General features: G+C 44.4%; 1 protein-coding gene across 2 annotated transcripts in view; it reads right to left on the reverse strand.

Moving 5' to 3' along the window:
- Serpine2 (serpin family E member 2) overlaps positions 1 to 23090 on the reverse strand; it is a 63893-nt gene that overhangs the window by 28109 nt on the left and 12694 nt on the right. For both annotated transcript variants that reach the window (XM_052749992.1, XM_052749993.1), the window contains one exon: positions 665 to 945. In XM_052749992.1, the coding sequence (XP_052605952.1) occupies positions 665 to 923 (259 nt within the window). In that variant the 5' untranslated portion in view covers positions 924 to 945. The remainder of the gene's footprint in view (positions 1 to 664; positions 946 to 23090) is intronic.

Raw genomic sequence — 23090 nt, forward strand, 5'->3', positions numbered from 1 at the left:
GGGAAACACAAACACGCATTTCTAATCTCCACACACTTCTGCACCCACTTACACACACATGAACTCACGCACACTACCCCCACAACGAGTTTTAAAAAATTAAAACCAAAACAGCAAAGGGGCATCCCTTGTGCCCCTCATCCAGTCTTCCTCAATGGCATGGTGACCATATTGGGAAACTGTCATCGGTATAGTCTATAGCACTCATTCTGACTTGACTCATTTTTCATACATGCCTGGTGCATGTGCGTGCATGTGTGTGTCAGCAGTTCTGTGCATTTCTTTCAGTCATGTAGACTCACATCACCCCATCAATACGGAGCAGCTCCACCATCATAAAGTTTCCATACTTCCAGTCTCTAACATGGACATGTTTTACAAGGATGCTTACTTATAACACAAAAGATTTCCCTTAGGAGAAAACAGAAGTTCTGGCTAGACAGAGGTAACACCAAGCCCAACAGCTACAGAACCAAAAGTGCAGTTCTTAACTTTGGGGATGTCATCTCGCCTTTAGAAGACCCTGGCCCTATGTTCCAGATGGCACTGTATGACTTCTCTTGGCTGCCCTGCCTCTCTGATTAAGCAGAGACCAAGCCACGACCCTTCACATGCAGGGCCAACGGCAAGGCCTCACTCATGGAGGGAAAGCGCGCACACGAACCGTTTACACTGTATCTCATCACCGTCGTGAGCTGCTTCTTCGTCCTGCCATCAGCCCCTAGCTGCAGCATGCCTAAGATGGATGCAATCCCATGCGGGGAGACGACAATGTTTTCATGAGGCCGGGACTTGATGATCTGATTGAAAACCTGGATCCCCGTGTCAGAGCCTAGTTCCTCCAGAGACAGAGAGTTGAACTGGGAGTACACGGAAGACAACGTCACTGTGGTCCAGATGAAGAAGGGAAAATGCCAATTCATGGTTCCTTCCAATAAGGACAGCCTAAAAAGAAAAAAAAAAGATAGAAATATATCACTCTTTTGTGAACACAAAGGGATGAATACTCTGAACTCAACTCGATCCGATTTCTTGTGCCCATGATAACTGAATCCTGTCCTAAGTTAGTCTCAAATGCACGGGGTTCAGACAAACAGGGCTGGAAAGCTGTAAACTTCCATCTGCTAGGTCCTTAGTACACACCAGGCACTAGGCTGGTATGAGTATTAATTCTTATAACTGTCAATCATTTGAAGTGTTATTTCCAAGGGTCTTCTATGCACCAAGCCCTGGCCCTCTCAAGAGTGTCCTTCTAGAGAGACATGGAGAAAATAAACCAGCAAGCTAGTAGGTAACTGCAGAGAAGAATAAAAGCCAGCATCATAAAGCAAAGCAATGTGGGTGAATGAAGGGCCACAGGAGGGTCACATTACACCACCTCTGCCATAGGAACACAGAGGAGGTCAACTGAAGATGGAGAAAAGAACCAGCCATGCACAGATGCGGGGCGAGCATGCCCCGCAAAGGGACAGCAGGGACTGGGGAACAGCAGGCAGGCTGTGTGATGGAGGCCAAGGTAGACAGAAAGCAAGGGTCACAAGAGACCATGTGGAGGGTTTGAAACAGAGGGAATGGTTCAGGTGGTCGGGATTTTCGTATAACCACACCGACTTGATTCTTTTTTATGTACCACATACAACTTTTTGAAATTACAGGGCTGTTAATTAAAACAAATTTCAGTGGCAGCTGTAGAGCTACAACAGAGCAGAACAATTGGTAAATCCATAAACGGTGCGGATGGCATTGCTTACACTGAGAATTTCAATTACAGCCATTTGCTTGAAATACACTGCCGTCCTGGATTGCCACTGACAGGGCTTTCTTCGGCTACGACAAGAGGTAGGAGCTTACGTGTATTTATGGGAAAGTGAATACTTCCATTAAGTTAGAACTCAACAGCAGCACTTAGCAAAAAACAAAGGCAGAATTTGTGATGTTACTAATTTGATCCCTGCTTTACAGGCTTGAGGTTTCACGAGGCACGGATCTCCCGTGGAGCCATTTGACCCCCTTGTCACCTAGGGGAGGTTAGGGAGGGAAGCATCTGAAGAGACAGGTGACCTGGAGTGAGAGGAAATCAGTGGCCACAAGGGAAAAGAAAGAGTGTGCGAAGGGCTCGGTAAACCACGTCTTCCTGCCTTCCTTTCCCTGTTTTGGGAACTTCCCACACTAGGTCATGCATGCCTGATACTCAAAAAAAAACACTTGTGGGAATAAGCCCTAGGGGCTATGAGCACCAATTTCTAGTTTTATTATTTCTCATTGCATCAAACTAGAGTTTGCTGAATGTGGTTGAGGAAATGCTCGTGTTCAGTCCTGAGCATCACAGTGAACTCCAAAACTGGTCCAAGAAAATGCCAGCATCCGGGTTGGGCCAAGAAGTGTTAGCATAAACAGAATTCCCGACCTGGCTGTCCACACACCATGAGCCACCAAGGACACACCATTCAAACACATGTTGTAATTTTCTTACACATTGTGAAACAGGTAACTTCTAAAAATTCAGAACATGTGGGGTTTCTCCAGCGCTTAATTATAAGGTAATTGTCTGAATCTAGCCTGTCTAAATGCAAAATGTGTAAGTGACCTACATAACGCTCCCACGTGGGCCTCTGCTGTGGTCAGCAGTGGCCTATTTTGACTTTGGCACCTTGGACTGGCTCTAATACGACGACAATCGCCTGAGTTTCCTGGAGCCTGTTGGACCTTGGGGGACTTCCAAGCCCTGACCATGGGAGCTTTACACACTCCTCCTCTGAGCTAGCTCCGATTCCCCTTTCTCCCTTTCTCCCTCAGGGAATACATTTCCTCTTTGAAATTCAACATGCCACAAAGTGATCACAAATACAAAAAAAAAAAAAAAAAAATGTGTAGAATCTTTGTACCAACCAACCTCATCAATTTCAATTAATGACTCCTAAGAAACTCTTCTGGGTGAGGGGCTATTTGAACAAATGGTTGGATTTGTACTCTGAAAAGACACAGAAAGTATCATGTGGTTTTGCCACTGGTAGCTTAAAGCTCTTTAGCAGAGAGAGAGAGAGAGAGAGAGAGAGAGAGAGAGAGAGAGAGAGAGAGAGAGAGAGAGAGAGAGGAGTTTTGAAGAGAACCCTCTGCTCGCTCTCTCCCTCTCTATCTCTTCCCCCTCTCTTTTCCTCTCTCTATCTTTCCCCCCTCCCTCTCCCCGCCTTCTCCCTTCCTCCTTTAAAAATAAAACTCTCCAGAGAAAGGAGAGGAAGATAGAGACTAAAATTCCTAACAGCCCTAATATCTTAGCATCAGCACAAACAGTCTCCGAACAAAGTTGCTTTAGTTACCAGAATTTTGCTCAGTTACGATGTTTCTCCCCTAAAAGAACAGTTTCATCATAGTGGGAGTGTTTTTCTTGGTTTCTTTGCCCAGGGAAGTTTTTGAGAGATGTCCATGTTCGGCTTCAGAAAAGCACACTGGGCAGTCTCCAGGCTGTGTGGAACTTGGAATCTGGGCAATTTTTGATGGATGTTCTGGGCATAACTTCTGCTTGGCCAAATGCTCTCCAACTGAAACTCACCTGGCTTGTACACATGTCTAAGAATAAGCTCAGGAGGCCGCAGTAAGGGTGGATCCATAAGTCACTTCAGGCTTGAGTAAGTTCTAATACTGAAATATACTCATACCCCTATCAATACTATTTTACATGAAATTAGTGTGGCTGGTTTTAAAGTGCTTCATTTCTAGGCCAAGCAGAATCCGGCAATGGGGAGAATATAGCAACTTTCTATTATTTTCATTTTTTAAAAGAAATCACTCTTCGAAGTTGGGTATGAGAGGAAGAATAAGTACCTGGCCCAAACATATTGGGTAGCGTGGATATAGAGGTTCATAAATCTGTTTGAGTGTTTCAATTTCTTGAATAATGTTTTTACAACAATAAAAAGCAATTCATGTGCTCTAGGCCATCGTTGAGGGAGATCATAAGCCTACCCATAAAGCTACTGCCACCGGCACAGCCTTCCAAATGCTGGCTTTCTCCTACTCCAAGCCTTTTCCCTTTCCAGCGAGGGGAACGTTCCCGAAGTAATTGGGTCTGCTCTGAGCGTTAAGCATGGTTTAGCGTAGTAAATAACGGGCTGCTAGTTCTGCAAATGCCAGCTTCAATATGCACACTTGAAAATGTGTCACTTGCCGATGGCAGACGCGAGAGAAACACATGCCATAGACTCAGTGGCTTCAACTGTCACGTCTACACAGGCGAAGCTGAAGTCTCTGCTAATCTCACCGGCAGGCTTTCAACGTTTGCTACCTATTCCCTCCTGATTGTTCATGACACTCTCTTAACCTCATAGATAGATAGATAGATAGATAGATAGATAGATAGATAGATAGATAGATAGATAGATATAGATAGATAGAAGTCCTTCACTGGTGGGCTATGGAGGCCCTTAGCCTGCAAACTTTCCCAAGTCTCCTCTTCCAAGACGGTGTTCTATTGATGGCCTTCTGTTTGCTTTTTTTCCTCTACTGTTTACTTAGGGACCACCAGAGCCTCCCCAACTCCTCTTCTCTGAATACAACATCCCTCTCTGCACCTCTCACTTGGCTTGTTTTCAAACGATCCCACCCCCTTCCCACTAGACAGGAAGCTCAAATCCAGGGGCCTTTATAGAGTCCTGGAGCCTACGAGGTCTATTTAGAGCCTCACCACTGGTCGCACTAAATCAGAGGCAGGAGCCAGGGCCTAATCCCACTGCCCGGGGTTTGGTTTGGAATGCGGTGTTCCAAAAATACTTTCGGAAACTGAAATTCAGGAGACAGCACATACAAGTCTGGATTTAGAGTCACTCACAGGAAATGTGAAGAAAGAGACGTGCTGGTACTGCTGGGCCCTCACTCTTACCACACATGTCCTGCTCCTGTGCCATCCCCCTGGGGGCTGGTGATGTGCCTTGATTTCCACAGCTCTGTGCCCCCTGCCTGAGAGATTGCTGTCCATCACTAGCCTGGGCTGCTTAAGGACTTGCAAACAGACCCCTAGACTGACTCATTGCTGACCTACTATGTAACAGAAAATGAGATAGCCTCGTAATGGTGGCATTTGTTTTCTACTTAACAAGCTATTTTTATATAAAATAGACCTTTTATCCACAGCACAAGCAGAAAACAAATTCCATGTTCACATGCTCTACTTAACACAGCAAGCTATATGTAAACAATTTGGTGCGAAAAGAACACAACAGAAGTCTACAGGTTCTGAGACTTTTGCCAGGCGCTTCTCATCTGCTCTGGGGGACCCAAGAGTGGCAGAAAAAGGACAGCAGTCCAGTCATCACTCACTAAAATATGTTGGAAGAGCTAACAATAATAAACTACATGTGTGTATGTGTACACACATATATGTATAAGCATATACACTATATCATGTATTCAAATGTACATAAAATACATGGAAAAATATTTTATGTATATTTGAATAAAATTTGATTAAAAAAAAGTCCACAGTATTCAACATTTAGTAATGGCAATGATTACTTTATTGCTTATCTTTTCCAAGTCAAAGACTATTCTAAAGTAAACTACAGACATCACAGAACAGCATTCAGGACCATTTTAATATGTATTCCCTAGTTAGGATATCAACCCACAATATCATTATCACCTAGCAAAATCAGTAACCCCTTCATATGCTAATTATCCAGTGTTAACACAATCTGATTGTCTTCTGCTACATGTATAATCTTATTTGATTCAAGATATCCATTACGACAAGTTGATAACCCTTTTGCTTTTTCAGAACAACAACAACAACAAAATCTTAAGTTGCTTTATTTTTGACTGTGGTCCTAATACCCACTGGAATTTGGTAACTGTGTTCCTCTGTCTTATGTAAAACTGGTAGAATCCGAACAGGGTAGTTGGCAACAGAGACAGTATGGCGGGAAGAAAAGAAGATTTATTAGCTGGAAGATTGTCAGCAACCCTGATCTAGAGGCTGGGCAACTCGACTGACTCAATTCTTCAGGTAGAATTACTGTTTTGTAATGGTGGTGTTGTCCAAGGGGTTAGGCTCAGGAGACTAGTCAACTGTTTTGCTTTTGGACCATGATCATTGCCCAAGTACCTTTAAAAAATATATGTGTGTGTGTGTGTGTGTGTGTGTGTGTGTGTGTGTGTGTGTGTATATAATTAAGGGGCTCCAAAATGGTAGGTGCCTTATAACTAAGTTTCCTTCCTTCACTAGCAGGGATATAGATAAAAAGAAAGGCTCCATAGCTGACGACCGTGAGCTTCAGCATGTGTGAGAAAGGTGGAACAGATACTAGAACAGTTGCCCACTGAAAAGGACTTTGTCAACCAATTCTCAGTTCACCAGTGTGCTCTGTTTCGTTTTCCTGTCAGAGCAAACTCCTGTTGTCAACATTTTCTAGAGGCTTGATCTACTATCAATATTCATCTTGTTGAGACTCAAACGAAGTCACTTCAAGTTGATTCTTGAAACATTCAACTTGAACATGTAGTGTCCTCGGCTTCCTTGGCTTCTGATTTGACAAGATGTCCTTAGGTTCGTCTGTACACTTCCTGTTCCAAGTACAGTCAGTCACTTCTCTGGCTCCTTTTAGAGTGAAACACTATTCACAGATTGCATCTGAACACCCCCATCTCGTAAATCCCAAGAAAACTGAAGCAATACTTGGAGACAGAGATACTAAAGAGCCCACATTTATTTTTATGTCACTCTCTGGGGGTGTATCCAAATCTTGAAAGGCAGACTGCCTGCACAGAAATTGCCTTACCTCCCAGGGCCAGGAAAGTCACAGGAGGCTCATTAGATAAGGCCAAAATGGGGGAGCCAGCTGACATTAAAAATTGGTAAGACTGGTCAAAGCATACTACTGTGTAAAAATCAACAAGTCTCCTGAATTGTGCCTATAATAAAAAGTAGGGTCAATATAATGCCAGGCACCTGGAGTGAGCAACTGATAGTATAGGGAGGAAGGTCACCCCCCACCCCACCAACCCCAGTTTCTCTCCATAACTTCTTGCCAGCCCAATAGACAGCCAACTGGGAAAGCTCTGAGGTTCTTCTTCAAACCTAGATGCTCCCTTATTGATCTGCCCCTGTGCCCTTCTTCTAAAGGGGGCCTGGCTGGTAGGAACACACCTGCAAACCACATCTGCCAACAGTTTTTGCTGAGGACTTCTCAAAGGAAGGGCTTTAGTTTCTCAAAGGAAAACAATTAAACTTTTTACACCAGTCTGTAAGGCTCCACTGTCAGATCGAGTATTTCCCATTGCTATTTTTTGCCAGCAGAAAAATGTCTCCAACTCTCAAGAGCATTTCACAAGCAGCGTTCTAGAGACCCTTCAGGAGCTGGTCTAGGAAGACTTAAGGCCCTCTGTAGAGTAATGGTAACAGTTCATCCACAAGTAACTGGAGTTATCATTATAAAGCCAGAAGACAACATTTGAAACCTTTCCAAGCCATTCCTGAAATGATGGCCTTAGGGCTGTCCTCGTTGTCCCTCGGGCTGTCCTTGTTTTCCACATAAGACCACATTTCCTTAAGATAACTAAACCAGAAGAGCAAGCAAGCTAGAACACATCATGATGCGTAACTCTGATAAATACGCCACAGTCCACCTGAGTCGGCATCTTCATACCTTAGGGAGGAACAAACAGGAGATGGCAGCTGGAGCTACTGCAGCTTTAAATGCTTTTCCAGGTTACCAAAAGATACTTAAACTCTCTGAAGTTCGTCATAGTTTTTTTTTTTTTTTTTTTTTTTTTATCCTGAATCCAACAGGGATGCATCTATGTTTGATCTATGACACTAATTAATTGGGTCAAGAACCAACCTACAAATGCTTAGGAAAGACAGTTCCAACCACTGAAACACACGGCAGCAATAGCTGAAGGAAAAAGGGTATGTCTTACTGGTAAAGTGTACTCTGGCACCCTAGTGCCTTGTACCCATCTATTTTTCATACTGAGATTTTTCTTTGCTGGGGTTGGGGGAAGGTAGGCTAGAGAAGAAGATTGTGGGGATTTGCTAGTTGTATACTTCCAAAAATACAAGATCAGGAACATTTTTTTCCCCACTTCCTTCAGGGTTTCAGACACAATTTGCTTGGGGTTCAAATCCAACTTCTACTGCCCACTCAGCAGGAGATGCAGAGTGAGTGACCCTCTCTACTACTTGCTTTCTCCTCTACTACTTCCGGATGTGCCTTTCCAGTGTCCTTGGATGATTTAAGTAAGAAATTGAGTGGGGCGATGTATTTTGGTATAGGGGATAAAAAAGAATACAGTGGTTGATAGCAGTGGTATGGTAAAGGTGGTATATATCCTGTTTACGCCTTTCAGTGTGCAGACTTGACCATTAAATCTGTAATGCTTCAGATGGGGGATTTCCTAATCCAGGAACCAAGAGAGGTCTCCAGTACTACAGTGCTATCAACCAGTGGCTTACATGTTTTAAAAACAGGGAAACAATCTCATTGCATTTAAAAAAAAAAAAAAAAGGTGTAACAGATATTGTACTTTGGGCTATATAAAATAATCATGAATTTATAAACACTTTAATAAAAAAGAAATTGTTTTTAATATAACATAATTAAGGTACATTTTAAAAACTATTTTTACATTTTAATTATTTGTGTGAGGAGGGTATGTCGTGACATGTATGTGGAGATCAGAGGGCAATTTGCAGGAATCAGTTTGTTCTTTCTGGCATGTGGCTCTGGGGTTGAACTCGGATCATGAGACTTGGTGGCAAGTGCCTTTACTGTCCGAGCCTAAAATACGTTTCGTGTTTCTTTGATCTCCCATTGAGATATTGTTCAAAGCCAGACCATGAGCATAACTTCACCAGTCCTTTGCAGACACACTGATGCTGTCTCTGGGTCCTCCATTCATTGATGAGAACTCAGTGCTCTTTAAACTGATGTCGACTGAAGCAAACTATGAAGGCCAAGAGTTGTAAGAACAAATGGATTTTAAAAAAAAATTCTGAAAGCCAATCTGGAATAAAGATGTATTCTTTAAAAAAAAAAAAGCATATACCTGTTAAACAGCAAACTCCCTTTATCAATTAACTGTAAGAAAATAAAAGAAGATCTGCGCCCACAACTGATTATTTCTAGAAGCAAAATCATTGCAGTAAGTAGCTAAGCCGGCAATTTTAATTGCAATCTGAATCTCCGATGGAAGCGGCACTGTGGGTAGCCTTTTAGCAGCTCTGCATACTTGCCCTCTAGCTTTTGTGTGCCCTGTTGCTAACCGCTTGCACCTGCTACCTTTGGACAACTGCCAGTGGGAAGCAAAGCCCACTTTTCTTCGTGAGCCTTAAGTGTTTACAGACACTATTTCCTCCCAGAAGGCTAATAGCCATTGACTCCTGGTCTCGCTGTAAATGACTCTCCAGAATGCCCGTGAGCTCTGTCGTGGGACTTGGCCCTGATACCATCTCTTGCTTAGCTTCTGCCTTTTCTAAGACCCTCTTTTCCCATTCCCCCGCTGGATTTGCTGCTTACCGAATCTCCCTTCTGGGAGAACATACATGACCCATGCCACCCAACAGTGAGTAATAGTTAATGACATCCGCCCAACAATGTCACTCACTGTTACGAAAATCAAGCAGTAATATATCAGTAGTAATTGATTCTGGATAATTGGGGCTGTTTACTTTTGTTGCTGAAACACTTTTTCGATATATAACCCTGGCTGGACTCAAAATGCTCAATCCTGTGCCTCAACCTCCCTAGGGTTGGGAAAGATATACTTCAACTGACAACAAGACTATGATATAATCAACTATGCAAAAGTTATACTCACGTGCCAATAGACTAAAGGGCATCGCCGAGCTACCACTATAAACTGTTTTTGATGACGATTTCACGCAGCACATCGGTACGCAGTTTGCAAAGCTTCAGAAATGCAAGACCACACTTAAGACAGAATCTTTTTTTTTCTGCTTATAAAAACACACATGACAGGAGCTTGGACTTAACATCAGCTGAAAGGTGAAAGCTGGATAGAAAGGAAGCAGAGAAAGAGCTGCCGAGCACAGGAACAAGACGCAAGTCAGAAGACCGTGAAAAACTAATGAAGTGGTACCTACTGCAAAGAGAAAGAAATGCGGACACACAACACACAGCGAACTCCCTTCTGATACACTAAGGGGAATGCTACAGGCTGTTCATGTTCTTCTGTCAATAAAGAGAGGCGGCTCTATTCTGATGAGCAACTTGATCTATGTCTCTATATCTCCATATCAGACATTTAAAGAGAGAGATAATTATTTGTTAATATTTGATGCCATGTATTTAGGACAGTGCCTAGATTACAGGAGGAATTCAATAGATGCTTATGAGACAAACTGTAATTCAATGGAAGTTAACTGTTCCTTTTCTAGTCTATGTGCCAGCAGCAATTAAATCCTTCCCTAATTCTAACTTGCTTAAGAGCTATAGAATACACCCTTAAGTACTTGGGAATAATAGCCATCATTAACTGGATGCACACTGCTACAGTCTGAATGTCTGTATCCTTCCAGAATTCACTTATTGAAGTTCTAACCTACAATGTGATGTTATCAGAAGCTGGTTCTTGCCTGACACGGTGGTGCACGCCTTTAGTCTCAGCACTCCTGAGGCAGACACGTCTCTCTATGAGTTCAAGGCCAGCTTCGTCTACATAGCGAATTCCAGGCCAACCAGGGATATACAGTGAGACTCTGTCTCAATAATAATGATAATAACAAAAATCATATCTTTGAGAGATGATTAGATCTTGGGGGTGGGGCTTCACAAATGGTATTGGAGCCATTATAAAGGGGACTCCAGAGACAGCTAATCTTGCTTAACACATGAAGGAACAACTAGAAGGTACCATGTACAAACAGAAAGCAAGCCCTTACCAGCCACTGTACATGCCAATGTCTTAACCTTAGACTTCCCTGATTCTAGAACGATGAGAAACAAATTTCTGTTGTTTATAAGCTCGCCAGTCAATAGTATTTTGTTACAGCAGATTAAACGAACATGAACATGACATCTACTAAATGCCAGACACTGTATTTTACATTGAAAATGCAATTTAATCCTCCACATAAAAAGTAGGCTGTAGTTGTTTCTATATTCCACAAATGGTGGAAACGGAGGACCAGAAAAAAAAAAAAAGTTGAGTAACCTACCTAGATTGCACATCTCATGCATGGTAGAGAGACCTGAGGCTGAGAGCCTGCGCTCTTGGCTCATATACCACGGCGCTTGCTTTGGTGGAGTTTAGAGGCCAATGGAGGAAAAGGTGAAGAGACACTGTGTTCCTCGACCTGGGAACAAACAAGTGACCACAGCTTTCAAGAGTGCCAAGTGTTTGTTCCTCTAGGGCGGTGGCTTTCAGCCAGGGTGGGGGTGACTCTGTCCCCAGGGGATATTTGGAGACACTTCTGGTTGTCACACTACTTGGGGTAAGTGGCACTATGCCACCTAGTGGGTGGAGACCAGGGATACAGCACTTTATGGGTAGAAAGGTCTCAGGGTATGGGTTGGCTCCCATACCTCATGCCTCAGGGTATGGGTCCGCTCCATACCTCACGACTCACGACTCCAAGAGAACCTATGTTCTGATGCACAGAAGAACAAACATTCCTCCTCTGCCCACGCCACACCACAACGTCCCTGGCTTCCCTTCGTTTAGAATTACAGCCAGAGTCACGGCAGTACTGACACCAATTTATATCATGATTCTTTCTGTTTTTGTTTTTTGTTTTTTGTTTTTTTTAAACCTGAAACATGACTACATGGAAGAGGAAAGAATCCAGCCAATTACTTCTGTGCATCCTAGAAGAGAAGGCTTATGACCAGCAATTACAGCTTCAGCCTGGCAGTTCACCTCATCCAATGTGTCAGCTCCAGTTTGCCACAGCCTGTGGAGGAACTCTGAGGCTGGAAGCAGGGATACAGGCATTCTAATGAGCCGCTGCTTCCAGCAAGAAGCATGGGGAGGGGATAATACCAGGCTGAGTCAATGGGCAGTTATTTCCCTAAAGTCTCCCGAAGAGCAGCAGCAGGAAGCCGGATGGCATCACATCTTCTGTCCTTGGTCTGTCCTCTTTCCCACTGTTAGCTCTCTCCCCACAGCTGCTTGCTTTTGCTAAACCAAAGCTACTCTATCATTCATGTTGGGACTATCATTTGGGAAACGGAACCGCCAACGGAGTAGGTAGAGAAGCACCAAAACGTTCACACACACCCTGTGCTACGTTTCACACCTCTGTACTTATTCCCTGGCACTCTCTGAACCACTTCTCTCGGGGACCCGCTGAGCTAAGCAACTCTGAGCCCCACCCCAACTCTACCCCCTCCTTCATCTGAGGGGACTTGTCTGTCTAGCCAGGAAAGCCAGACTACTCGACAAATAAGTTCTGAATTAGGTCTCAAGATGACTCCGTGTCAAATTACCCTAAAAAGCGAAGGGGTGTGTGGGGGCGGGGGTGGGGGGAGGGGTTTCCATCTTCACGAGGAAGGATGCCTTCTTTAGCGGACCAGTGAATGGGTAGCTGACATCCGAGCCCTGCAAAGCACAGAGATGCTTTTTCTGAGCCGTGAGACCCAGCTTTGATAGCACTAACAGAGGATGTGGGTTTTAATCAGGCAGGAACCTGAAGGCCCTGTGATCCTGTTTCTGTCAGTGGAGGTGGTGGGCAAGGAAACCCACATTCGACCATGTGGAGAGGGACTGAAACAGCTGAGGCTCAATTTCACAGCCAAAGCCTCTTGGCTCCCCTAAAGTCAGGTAGCACTAAGAGTTTTTTGATATTAAGCACAGCCATCCGCTCCTCTATTCCACAAATACTATGGTAGTGAGTATGCTGGGCTCATTGCTGAGAACCAGGCCTTGGTGCGAGCACTTTTTATTAGCATATGATAATGGTACTAATGAGGTGCATCTGCTGTTTCAACATGCATATCAAATCGCTGATCAAATCAGGATCATTAAAATCTCCCCTCAGGGTTCTCAACCCAAGTGGTCTGGGACCCTTGGACATCATCTCTAAAGCCATTTGTGTTTTTTAGAAACATATCAGGGTAGGGAGGAAAGTGCTGTGGCATCCCCGTGAGAAGCCAGGGACACTGAGTGTCACAAAAAGCCCCCAACGATGAGGAACGACATGGTCCAATCTGTCAACAGAACACAGGGGTTGGTAGGCCCTGCTTCAGAGAAGACTTTTAATCAAACCATCATCAAACCTCTTGAATTCATTTTTACCTATCTTTGGCACAAATGCTCTGAAAGCAAGTGGGCTGTACAGCCAAGGAAGCCAGGCGCACCCACACAGAGAGGGCCTGTAGCAGTCTGAGGAAAGCCCCACCCTCCCCAGTGGAGACTGGAGAATGAGCTGTATGTAACTAGTCCAGGGAGCAGGGGGAGAGGTCAGAAAGTCATTCATTAAGACGGTCTGGAGGGTAAAATGCCTCTGATGACTTTGTTTCTGCTCGTTTCATGCCAAATACCACCTCACAGTCTTGCGAGGCACAGGTGACCCTGGAGCAGGAAACCCTACCCCAGAACCCAAATTAGAGAGCGCCTCTCAAGCCTGTGTCTACCTTCCTCCACTGCCTGTTCACAGTCATCAGTCACCGCACATTATAAGAGGCAGGACCCCAACTCCCAGTCTTTCTCAGATTTCATTCACACTAAAAGCATCCATGTCCAAAAAGGTAAAACTAATAAACAAGAAAAATGGATAAAAATGGAAACCTTTTGTTCTTCAGAAAAGATCCTGTAAAGTGGCCGGGGGGATGGCTCGGTTGGTGAAATTACTTGCTGCTCAAACATGAAGAACTGAGTCTTCCCTTGATCCCTGGCATCCATGTAAAAAGCTGGGTATGGCCGCGCGGTGGTGGCTCATGCCTTCAATCCCAGCACTCGGGAGGCAGAGGCAGGCGGATCTCTGTGAGTTCGAGGCCAGCCTGGGCTACAGAGTGAGTTCCAGGAAAGGCCCAAAGCTACACAGAGAAACCCCCGTCTCGAAAAAACAAAAAACAAAACAAAAAAAGCTGGGTATGATGGTGTGGGCATGTAATCATACAGTGCTGGCAGGGGGGCGGGGGTCTGGTTTAAAGATTCAGACTTCTGCTGGGGCTCTCTGGCCCTCCAGTCAGCCCAGCCCATGTAGTGAGCCCCAGGCTAGAAAGAGACCCTGTCTCAAAAGACAAGGTGAGTAGCTGCTGAGGAATGGCACCTAAGGTTGACCTCTGCGCACGCGTGCACACATACACATACACATAAGAAAGAATGAAAAAAACTAGAAGAAAATACAAGTATTTACCACAGGAAACTGGTACAGTATCCGCACGCACGCGCGCACACACACACATATCCATAAAATGAATGAAAAAAGCTAGGAGAAAATATGACAATTTCCCACAGGAAACTGGTACAGTATGAATGAGGGAGCAGACTGCACATATCAACTTGCTGGCTGCACTCTTTCTCCATTGTTATGTGAAGCACCACCTTTGTATAGACCTGGTAAAGGTGTATGAGGTATTGTAGCTACTAAGAAACACAATGCGTCATGGGTTTGAAGGCTAGTTCTTTTAGTTTTTGTTTTTTTAAAGAGAGTGAGGGTTTATTTTTATTTTATCTGGATGGGTGTTCTGCCTGCATGCATAATCTATGTTCCACTGGGGTGCCTGGTACTCTCAGAAGCCAAGAAGACACTGGATCCTCTGAAACTTGGAGTTACAGATGGTTGTGAGCCACCATGCAGGTGCTGGGCATCGAATCAGGTTCTCAGGAAGAGCAGCCTGTACACTTCCCTGTTGATCCATCTCTCCAGCGTAGGCCAGTTCTTAAGGCCTCTATCAATGCTAGCTTCTGCCATCACTACTGTTTACCACCATGACCATCATGGGCAGAGATGATGACCTCATTCTCTGAGAGTCTCCACTACAGACCACCTTAACTTCAAGTACGAAAGACTCAAACTGATTCCTGCAAACAAAAAGAACGTTGCCTTACTTATTGACTTGCCTGACTTGCTGACCCATTTCCTATGTTTCCTCAATGTAGGGGAGATTCAAAGGTCTAGGATATGACATTACAGGATCTTTGCATCTGGGCACAGATCGCTAGAGAAGATAACATATAGGCCTGTGTCTTCCCCAGGGCACCAGCATGCTGCACTGCTCCATCAACAGACCCCAGGACAGGTTTAGAAATGACTGAGGAGCACCATGTCAGCTTGGGAAACGGGCATCGTGTTTTCTCCAAGGTTCCCAAGCTTATGAATACGGAGTGTTTTCCTACCATTTCGAAATTGAGGCAGGGTGCGATTAAACTCAAGCAATTTTGGAAGGTTTGAGTGTAGTGCAACCAGACAAACTCTGTCTCAGGGGTCATGAGATTTAACGGCAGCCGTCTGGATTTTAAGCTGACTCTCAGAGCCATTTTGTTTGTTTAGGTGGATAGAATAACATGGAACAGGAAATGCTTGGCAACGACCCACAAAGAGACCACTTACAAATAATGCGGTATCACACTTCTAAAAAGCCTATTAGGGTGACCCCAGAAGAACAGGCAATCTGGGAGGAAAGCCTTAAGTGTCTGTAAGTGGACCCCAACCCACAGTTTTCCTGCATGATATTCCCTTAGCAATTTTCATGGCTATACTAGGAAGGGGGAGGGGCCAGCCCTAAGCACCAAACTTGGCTTAATAACTGGCACCACCCACCACCTCCTCCCCATCCTAGAATCCAAGCCAAGAGTCTGGGAGCTATCTTTTCCTTTGTCATAGTAGACTCATCACCAAACCCATTCTCCCTCTTGAATACACCTCATCTCTCCTCCCCATCTCCTTGTTCCCAGTCTAAGTCACCAACTTCTCTGCAAGGCAGCACTGACTTCCTGTACCCAAATCACTACCCACTCTGCTCTCTGACTGCGGAGAAGGAGAGCTGACCATGCTCTTTTGCAAAAGATCTGCGCCAAACTCTCCCATGGTTTTCCAATATTCTTGTTAGCAGCTGCGAGTCCATCCTGCAGCCTCTACATCATTATCTGGCCGAGATCGAGCAGCATTGCTGTCTCCAGATATCCCAAACCTGCTGGCTTCTTTTCAGCATCAGGCTTCCACGTTAAAGTTCTTCCCAAATGAAACATCTATCGTCCTGTCTCCCCTCGGTTCCTTTATCTGCCCTGTCCATCACTGGACCCTAGCATCCAGGATGACACATGGATACCCAGGCGTTCAACATACAAACAAGGCATTAAAGAAGTAGCCAGGCCTCTAAAGACCAACTTAATTCAATGGTGCACCATGGGTCATTTCATACAGTCTAACATATTTGAAAAGTGCTTGGCACTCTTCACATGCTGGGCTGGATGATTCTTGGTTGTAAGGGGCTGTGCATTACAAATTGTTAAGCGGCATCTTTACCCAAAAGATGCTTACTGCATCCTCCGCCCAGTTGTGATAACTACATGCCTAGAGACATTAGCAGACATCCCGGAAGACAGAGGGAAGATGGACCCTGGCTGGCAGTTATTATTATAAAGGTTAGAAATAAACGGATACCATTCCCCTTCTGGGCACAAAATGCCTAATTAATCTATATTCATTGTTTGAGCAGAATAATGATGGGTTTCAGTACAGTGTGGCTGAACAACCACTTAAAACATCATTTATTTCAGTAGGAGTATTTGTTATTAACCATCCCGCCCCAGTCATGCTTATGGAACAACCATGGAGGTATGTATGGGTTAGTCCACCCGGAGGGCATCAACTTGCTTTCTGCATCAATATTCCGGGTGATGTCTGAAGTGAGATGATGATGAACAATGGGAAAGGGTAGGGCAGCACTCAGAGAATGAGTCATAGCTCCTTCTATCCCATTGGACTTTTAATTTGTGTTTGACCCATTTAAAAAAAAAAAGAAGAAGAAAGAAAAAAAAGGAGAAAATGGATAAAACTTTAGAGTTGGAAGTTCTCATTGGAAGTACCACCTCACAGCCAATCATTCTCCTCTCTACGGTGGGGCCAAAGCTAGGTGTGAAATTTGAAGGACCAAGTCTCTGCTGCCACAACCCCCCGCCCCCATCCAGCCACTCTAACTAAGGCACTATTGGGCTCATAGCACCTCTCCTGGAATGCAAAACGACTTCCTCGCTTTACCTGCCACCCTGCAACAATATTTTCAATTATTGGTTAAATTGCAAAAATGCCCCACAAGTCATTTAAATAAATCTTACATATATAAAATAGTCGATTGTGTTCCCTGAGCAATTCCCAGCTGTAAAAATAGAGCCGTACTGAAGGATTTTTTTTTCTGTAGCTAATTGAAAATACCGCACATATAATGCATGACTTAAAGCACCCAGGAGGAATTTCAATTTGCATTGCCTATTTTAAATGTACAATCAAATGCTGTCTTAAAGTGCTCTACACATTTAATTCAATATAGTTTGCCTGAAGCCCCAGCCACTCCTAAATTTTAGCACTGTGAATTAATGAATGGAGGTTTTGAAGGCTCCAAGTGACTTTTAAAAACAATGGCTTGAACGGGGCTCTTTTTCTGGAGAAAACAAACACTCCACAGACTTGACTGGTTCAAACCTGTGAGAAGTAACCTAGAGAAGAAAACTCAAAATGGCAGTAGGATGCCAGGATGCCTAGCAGGAAGAAGGCACCAGCCTTAAGAACATACCCACCAAGGAGGCACAGCTGAGTTCTCAAGAGTGCCCAGAACTGTATGATTCGAGATACAAGAGCCCCTCGGACATTCCAGATCAGGGTGCTTGACAGTAATACCCACTGGGGATGAAGACAGAGGCTGGGGATTTAAAATACGCTATTTGGGAGAAGGGAGTAAGGACATGTGTGACCACCTTCCATTTCTGAGAGCTTAGCGGGTTTCGAAGGAGCCTGTGCATTTCCCAAGTTAACAAAGCTGTTATTGAGGTCCCACACCAAGAACCTTCAGGATGGATGAATGGCAGGCATCCTTAAAGGACAAAGAAACAAGACAGAAAGTGACTTACAGTAACAAGAGATCAGGCTAACGAGGGGGGGGCAGCTACTTGCCTTTATAAATGGTTTGATTATTAGTGTCCCACCACATAGTAAGTAAGTAGGAGACCATGAGAGCAGGAGGGGAAGGCATTGCTCCCCTTAACAGCCATTCGGGGCCAACAGTGGTAGCAACTAATATCCAATAACTACCAGCACAGAACAAAAATCATTAGACTCGAAAGCTGGGAAACACGGGGGCATCAAATATACATCTACCGAGGGCATGAAAGTTCCTGTCACACTTTGAACCCTCACCTTTGGTCTATAAAATAAGAAATGAAATTAGGAAGAAAGAACTCACAACCTAGAAATTTCAATAACTGTCCCCGGGGGTGAGGCTCTTACATTATCTATAGTTACGCATAAGAATGAAAGGGATAGAGTTGTGTGCAGCGTTTGATGAGCTAACTCCCTGTGCCTACTGGCTAGGAAACAGTCTACATGGAGCTACCTCAGGGTTTTACTACTATGAATTGGGCCACGAACTTACACAGTTTTTTTTTTTTTTTTTTTTTTTTAAATGTAGCCTTGGCTATCCTGGAATTTGCTAAGTATATCCAGATGATCTTACAGACCCACCCACCTCTGTGCTGAAACTAAAGGCATGCACCACCACACCAGGCAATTGGCACAACCTTACCCATCACTCAAGACTTGTTGTTTTGCGTCAGTTTGGTTGTGAATTTTTGAGCTAAATGGTCCTGACTTGTCTGCAGTTCAGTAATAGGTTGGGCTGACCTTAAATTTATGGAGATCCTCCTGCCTCTGCCTCTGAACCATCATACCATGGAGTACACTATTCAGCCAGAGAACTCTGTTTATCCATCATCTGTCTGTGGAATTGGTCACTGTTAGTCTCTCAAACTTTAACGACACTAAGCATCCTGACAAACTCTGAGCTTTTATTCCACATTTCACGCTGTGGACCCCAGGAGGAAATGTCATCTGAGCAGCCAATTTTTCTGACACGCAAGGAAAATGTAGTACCATTTGATCCCTCACTGTATGCTTTTTCCTACTCCCCTGGCACCAGACAGTATTTATTATCTTTTCTCCCGAGGCAATCCCAAGAGACATAACCAAAAGCTGAGCCTGTGGTACAGAAGCTGAGAGAGAGAGAGGGAGAAGAAAAGATCCATGTAACTAAATCAGATTTGTAAGACATCCATGTTCCCAAACAGATGTAGAAACTAAATATTCAGGGTTAAAGAAAAAGTTCTTGAAATTCATTGAAGACATCACATTTAAAATGGATTCCAGCCGAGTGGTGGTGGCACATGCCTTTAATCCCAGCACTTGGGAGGCAGAGGCAGGCGGATCTTTGTAAGTTCGAGGCCAGCCTGGTCTACGGAGCGAGATCCAGGAAAGGTGCAAAGCTGCACAGAGAAACCCTGTCTCGAAAAACAAACAAAACAAACAAACAAACAAAAAAAATGGATTCCACCAGGAAACAGGGAGCCAGTGTTTTGCATTTGTTATTATGACTGCTATGGCTACCGTAAGGTAAGCTATGGCACCCACTGATGTGACCCCGTGATATTTAGTCTCCTTTTTTGCGGGGGTTGTTCTCATAACCAAGTCTCCTGCCCACCCACCCAGGTTTGGTACAGCCAAACTTCCTAAGCAGAACTTTCTCGTGAGTTATATAGTAAGCAAAACTAGCTGCTAAGAAAGCATTATAAACATAAAAGTCAGTGGGAACAAACTCTACGAGCCACCTTCCAAAATCAACTAATACATAAATAAACACATATGTGTTCAAAGACGAGAATCTGGAAATACTTCTCAATAAAGAAAGAGGATGAGCAAAGGGAAGAGGTTCCTGTGGGTCTGAGGATATAGCTCAGTGATAAAGTGCTTGCCCTGTGTGTGAAAGGCACTGACTGGGTTTGACCTGGTACTTACTACAAGGGGTCAGGGAGAGACTTAGCCTCTTGATTCCAAGTCTTTCGTTACAAAGAATGTGTGAACACATAAATCAGAATAGAGGAAAGAAGAGAAGGGTAAGAAGCATGGGGGGAGGCTATGCTTGTGGTGGTTTAAGTGAGAATGGGCCCCACAGGCGCATATATTTGAATGCTTGGTTCCTCCAGTTGGTGGAACTGTTTGGGAAGGGTTAGGAAGTGTGGGCTTGTTGGAGGAGGTGTGTCACTGGGAGCAGGACATGAGGTTTCAAAAGACTTGCCTTTCCCTCTCATTCCCAGTCTTGCCCTCTCTGCCTGCTGCTTGTGAGCTATAAGCTCTCTGTACTGGCATGCCTTAGCTCCCCCTCATGGGCTCCTAACCCTCAGAAACTGTAAGGCCCAAGTAAACACTTTCTTCTGTAAGTTGACTCTGGTCATAGTGTTTTATCACAGCAATAGAAAAAATAATTCTATATTTACAAGTCATCCTCACCATGAAACCAAAATAATTCTTCAAAGCTTAGAAACCGCCTGAAGTAATAGGAAGCATGGTTTCAAACTCAGTCTCCTCCCTCGGTTTGCCTCAAGCTCCCTTGCTAGAGTAGATGCTGACACCTTCTGAAGGCGTCTAGGAGAGAGGCAACAAGAGGGACAGTTAGCTATTTCCTATAAGATGTCTACATTCACTCAACACAAACGTGGGACCAGAAGCCTCATCTCTGCCTGCTTTCATAGACCCCATACCTGCTCAGTGACTCAGTTTCCCTGCTCTATACTGAGTGCTAACCCCTTTCATCCACCCTCGACTTCCGAGAACTGCTGTGGTGAGAAGTGCTGACATAAATCTGAGAGCTTTTCCTCACAGGATTGACCACTTCTCTCTGCCAGATCCAAGCTAAGGCAGAAGAGCAAGGTTTCTAAATAAAACAAACAAACAAACCAACAAACCAAGAATTTAAAGTTCACTTTCTCCATTTATCTAACTTCTGGAATAGATGGTGCACCAGGGAATGGGAAGGGTGGGCAGGCTGGCTGGGCTTCTCCTCATAGTTACGTGTCTAAAGAAGGATGATATCCAAGCTGGGTGCGGTGGCGCATGCCTTTAATCCCAACACTCGGGATGCAGAGGCAGGTGGATCTCTGTGAGTTCAAGGCTAGCCTGGTCTACAGAGTGAGTTCCAGGATAGGCTCCAAAGCTAAACAGAGAAACCCTGCCTTGATTAAAAAAAACAAAAACAAAAACAAAAAAAAAAACCTCCAAAAAACAAACAAAAAATTTAAGAAAGAAAGATGATAATCGGCAACAATGTAGAAAGTGGGTGGTTTCACTGGAGACTTACATAGTTCCTATCAAGGACACAGCCTTGTTGACATGTCACCTCACACATGAGATGTGCAGATGATATCTAACCCGACCATGTCACACAGCCAGAGAGATAGATATAAGGGAACATGTAAGGTATGTCTCCCTCAAGGCTGACATTACCAGTGCTTCTTCCAGAAAATGCCACTTCGAAGCTTGGCCTGACTTTCCCTCCTAGCTATCCCAGATTCAGAGCTGAATTTCCAGTACACCCAACACCTCTCTCCACACTGTTCAAGAAAAGGGTCGTACTATTCCATTAATGGACTCCTAACTCCCAAGGACGGATGACTATCATGCAAACTTCCAGTCTTCTCAGTAGGAAGATCCTCACTACCCTCACCAGTTTGGGTTAACCAGACTAAACAAACTTTGACTAAGACATGAGCTCACATGTACTGTGAGCTAGAAATAGCACTTTTCTTTCCACTCCCATCTTCCAAGAAGCATTTTATTTTGGCCTCTCCTCCGTCATCCTTCAGTATCTGCTATCATTTCTGTAGTTCCCAACTATGTTCCCAGGCACTGCATCTCCTGACCAAGTGACATGTCATAGACATGGACCCTGAATTATTGGCTTGGTTGCTATGAGAAGCCTCTGAGGGAACATCAGTACAATTGCCCTCAGAGGCAAAAATATAATTATCTATGACCCCTAGGGCCGATGACTGACTGTGTTGATGTTATAAAGCGACCTTTAGTAGTCTTTTCCTTTGACAGTAGACAGGGCCTCAGCTGTGCTGGCTAATCCTATGTCAACTTGACACAGGCTGGTGTCATCAGAGAGAAGGGGACTCCAATTGAGAAAATGCCTCCATAATATTAGCCTGCAGACAAGCCTGTAGGGCATTTTCTTAACTAGTGATTGATGGAGGAGAGCCCAGCCCATTGTGGGTGGGACCACCTCTGGGCAGGTGGTGCTGGGTGATGTAAGAAAAGCAGACTGAGCAAGCCATGGGGAGCAAGCCAGTAAGCAACACTCATCCATGGTCTCTGCATCATCCTGCTTCCAGGTTCCTGTCCTGTTTCAGTTCCTGCCCTCAGGGATGTGATGGACTGTTACCTGGAAGTATAAGCTGAAATAAACCCTGTCCTCCCAAGATGTTTGGGCCATGGTGTTTTATCACAGCAATAGCAACCAAGTAATCCAAGAAGGATCTCAGCTAATCCATTTCCTCATCATTCCAGTCCCAGAGCCAAATGACATTTCTCGGCCTATGCTGAAGGTGCCAGTGAACTTCAGACTGAATACTTAGCAAAAAGAGGGGAGAGGATAGATGCTGTTCCCAGGCCTGGCCCATCATGCAATCCTTCTGAGTGTGCACACAGTTCCACGTGCACCTGCTCTTGTAACCATGCATACTGAATGGAAGTGCAAGCTTCCTATGAACAACGGGGTCACACTTTCCAAAGGCACCCACTAAAACTTTCATCTTTTGTGTGCAAGCTAATTTCTCCTCTGTAAGGGAGTTGTCTACCTGTAGTCAGCCACAGAGAGCCAAACCAACAATTCTTGGCTGAAACAAATCAATAAAAAAACCAAAGTTTATGGCAAATGGAATTTCGTGGACATACAAGTCAAAGAAACAAAGACTATTACCCACAGGGCATCAAGACACCCACATTCATCAGCTATGTCCCCACCCTTCACCTGTGCATAGATTACCTCCCAGATATCCTTGTCACATTTAAATCATTTCTCTGCATGACAGGTTTCACATGCGGCCCCCCAGCCAGCTGCCTAAGAACTGGCTATCACTGTCCACAT

The sequence above is a fragment of the Peromyscus californicus genome, unplaced genomic scaffold (assembly GCF_007827085.1).
Source record: "Peromyscus californicus insignis strain IS unplaced genomic scaffold, ASM782708v3 Scaffold_21__1_contigs__length_65335640, whole genome shotgun sequence".
NCBI lineage: Eukaryota > Metazoa > Chordata > Mammalia > Rodentia > Cricetidae > Peromyscus > Peromyscus californicus.